This window comes from Myotis lucifugus, unplaced genomic scaffold, assembly GCF_000147115.1.
Source record: "Myotis lucifugus unplaced genomic scaffold, Myoluc2.0 scaffold_222, whole genome shotgun sequence".
Taxonomy (NCBI): Eukaryota; Metazoa; Chordata; class Mammalia; order Chiroptera; family Vespertilionidae; genus Myotis; species Myotis lucifugus.
In genome coordinates, this window is record NW_005871270.1 from 1,537,266 (window position 1) to 1,540,508 (window position 3,243).

The 3,243-nt window shown below is 57.8% G+C and overlaps 1 protein-coding gene across 1 annotated transcript; it reads right to left on the bottom strand.

The window, feature by feature from the left end:
• Window positions 1-45: 45 nt before the first annotated feature.
• PLK3 (polo like kinase 3) lies at window positions 46-2,980 on the bottom strand. The gene is given in 9 exon segments (XM_023761940.1): window positions 46-197; window positions 678-769; window positions 951-1,077; window positions 1,183-1,381; window positions 1,467-1,562; window positions 2,369-2,456; window positions 2,544-2,601; window positions 2,603-2,674; window positions 2,804-2,980. Coding segments are annotated over 9 exon segments (1,002 nt in total). The 5' UTR covers window positions 2,960-2,980; the 3' UTR covers window positions 46-83.
• Between the last annotated feature and the right edge of the window lie 263 nt (window positions 2,981-3,243).

Sequence of the window (3,243 nt, forward strand, 5' to 3'; positions counted from 1 at the left end):
AGTCCCCTAGGACCCAGGCCATGTCCTCCTCCTCACTCCTCCCCTCTGGTCCCTGGTTTCAGCCCAGTAACCGCTAGCACCTCTCATTCTCCTGGCTGCTCACCATCTCCGCTACTCGCCAGTGTCCCACGGGGTGAGCTGTCTTCGGGCGCTGTCTCTACCAGGCTGAGGGGGGCTGGACCAGAAGCTGCTGGAGCCTGGAGGATTGGGTAGAGGAAAGGAGTGGTGAGATAGGCCCTGAAATCCAAATCTTTTTTTTAAAATATATTTTATTGATTTTTTTACAGAGAGGAAGGGAGAGGGATAGAGAGCTAGAAACATCAATGAGAGAGAAACATTGATCAGCTGCACACCCGCTACTGGGGATGTGCCCGCAACCAAGGCACATGCCCTTGACTGGAATTGAACCCGGGACCCTTCAGCCCACAGGCCGACGCTCTATCCACTGAGCCAAATTGGCCAGGGCAAAATCCAAATCTTTGAGAGTCCATGGCTCAGCCCTGCCCTGGCACCGAGGTCACCCCAGGTCAGCCCAGGTCAGCCCCGCCTGGCTAATGAGACACAGCTAATTAGGCCACCACGAGGCTAGATGCTTCACCAGCCTCTTTTATCCCGAGCTTCCCGCAGCTGCTAGGGTGGGGTGAGTCAGGGAACCCTTGCCCGTGTGGGCACCTCACCTCAGGCTTGGCATCCTGATGGGCAATGGATGTCCGAGTGAGGCCGCTCACCAAACAGGAAACCTCGTCCCGCTCCTCGGGATGGTTCTTACCTGGATGGGGGCAGATAGAGCCCTCAGTATCCTGCTTCCCACAGGGATGATACAGCCTATGTAACACACGCTCTCCCCAGGGGCTCCCAGGTACTCACCCCACCACCATATGTGTATGTAACAGCCCCTCCCCACCCCCCGCCACTCTGTACCCTCAAAACCACTGGCATCCCAGACTCACTCTTGTTCTTCTTCCTGCCAAAGAGGCTCTTGGTAACTTTGACAAACAGAATCCTAGCTGGGTTAAGGGGTACCAGGTCTGGGACTGTCACGCAGCTGTTGATAGGGAGCCGGTCGGGGGTGTAGCCCTGAGGAGTGGAGCCATGTGAGCAGAAAAGAGAGGGTCCTGCACCTGCCCCCCTTTAATCCCCTGGGGATGTGGGAACTGGACGTAGGGGTCTGTAGCCACAGACCTTGGTAAAGAAGTCATGGCGCAGGATCTGGTCAATTGAGGGGCGGTCCTGGGGCGAGGCTCGAAGGATGGCAGCCAGGAGCTGCCGGGCAGGCAGTGAGAGGCTGGCGGGCAGCGTGTAGTGAACCTGTTTGATGCAGCGGTACGTCTCCTTCAGGTCGACTGTCTCAAAGGGGGGGCTCCCACATAGCAGTGTGTACCTGTGGGCGGATAAGGGGTCAGGAGTCAAGTGGGAGGTATGCCGCACCCGTGCACCCATCTGTGTGCAGATGACCCGGGACTCACATGACACAGCCCAGGGACCACACATCTGCCTCTGGGCCGTGACCCTGTCTCTGCAGCACTTCCGGAGCCACGTAGTTAGGGGTGCCACAGATGGTCCTGGAAAGGGGAGGAGAGGGGAGGGTTTAGGCCCAGCCTAGCGAGCCCTCGCCCCACCCCCACCCCCACTGTGAGTCCAGACAAAGCAGCTGCCTGTCACCAAAGGCCAGAGAACTCCTGCTTGTCCTGGGACAATGGATGCTGGGGATGGCAGCTGAGTCCCCGCCCACCTGCCTGGCCCAGCTGCTCAGCTGCTCTGTAGGACGGAGGGAGGGAGGGCCTGGCCCCCAACCCAGCCCCCTTCTCCAGGGTCAACAGAGGGTCCATCACTGATCCCTTCCTCCTTCCCCCACTCCCATCTGTCAGACACCCATACAGGCTGTCACCTCCTACAGTCTGTGCCACATACACACACCAACACCAGCTGTCACATCCCCCATAAACACTCATCTGCCACACATGCTGTCTGTGTCCCTCACACCCAGTCATGGCCACAGCAGCGTCTTCTTACATACAGGGTGTCATCTCCTGCCATTCCCACACTCTCTGTCTCACACACCCAATACTGTGTCACCTGCCCCCATCCACACAAGATCGGTCATACAGCTCCAAGAATCCTTATATCCCGATCTGTCTCAGGGACTCAGGCACCCATAGGACCCTCAGCCTCTCCACCAGTCCCAGCAACCCAGGCTGCCACCTCCACCTTCACACACAAACAGCCCATCATCTTCCCCATCTGCCACACACACACACACACACACACACACACACACCAGGCAATCATCCTGCTTCCCACAGAGGTGCTGCCTGTCAGGCAGTCATCTGTGTCACACACTCACTGTGCCACCCCCTGAAACACTCACTTCTTCCTATGCTCTGGGGGCTCCAACCGGGTTGCCAGCCCAAAATCCCCCATCTTCAGTTCCATGTTCTCAGTAATAAAAAAATTTCCTGTAAGGGGGCAGAGAGGTGTGTCACACTCCTTTCTAAGCCTCCCCACCCCCACCCCACCCCTGCCCCCTGGCCCAGGAGTCTCACCCAGCTTGAGGTCTCGGTGCAAGATGCCTCGCTGGTGCAAGTACTTGAGTCCCGAAAGGGATCTGCCGCAGGTAGTAGCGCACTTCTGGCTCCAACAGGGTGTGCCGGGCCTTCCAGATGTGGGCCAGGGACTACAGAGAACCACCGCCTCAGTCCCTGGACCGCCCTCCCTGGCCCTCCCTCAACCCTGTTCCGTGACGAAGAGAAAGGATCTCCATCTTTGGATCTTATGGCTCCTTGACCCCTCACCCACAATCGGCATCCTCCAGCTTTTTGCTGCGGAGCTCCAAGAAAATGTATATGTTGACTGCATCCTCAAAATGATGCAAGAAACTCACGATGTGGCGGTGCTGCAGGCCGCGGTGCAACGCAATCTCATTTAGGATCTGCAATGGGGGTGCAGGCAGGATCGTCATCCTTCATGGGCTCCCACGCCAGCGTCCCCACCGCGCGACTCATCGTCCAGGCCCTGGCCCGAGCCCACATTCTCGCGCTGATGCTAGCTTGGTAATGCGGCTCTGCCATATGACTTTGACTCATATGCACTGGCCGGTCACTGTGTCTGTGACTACCAACTCCGGGCGAAACCCACCCTGTAAGGAGGGGTCTTCAGGCATGTGCACCGTGAGTAGCCCTGATCAGAGACCCACAAATCCTCACTCGTCCCTCTATGGGTCTCTTTCGATTGGCATGGTACCAC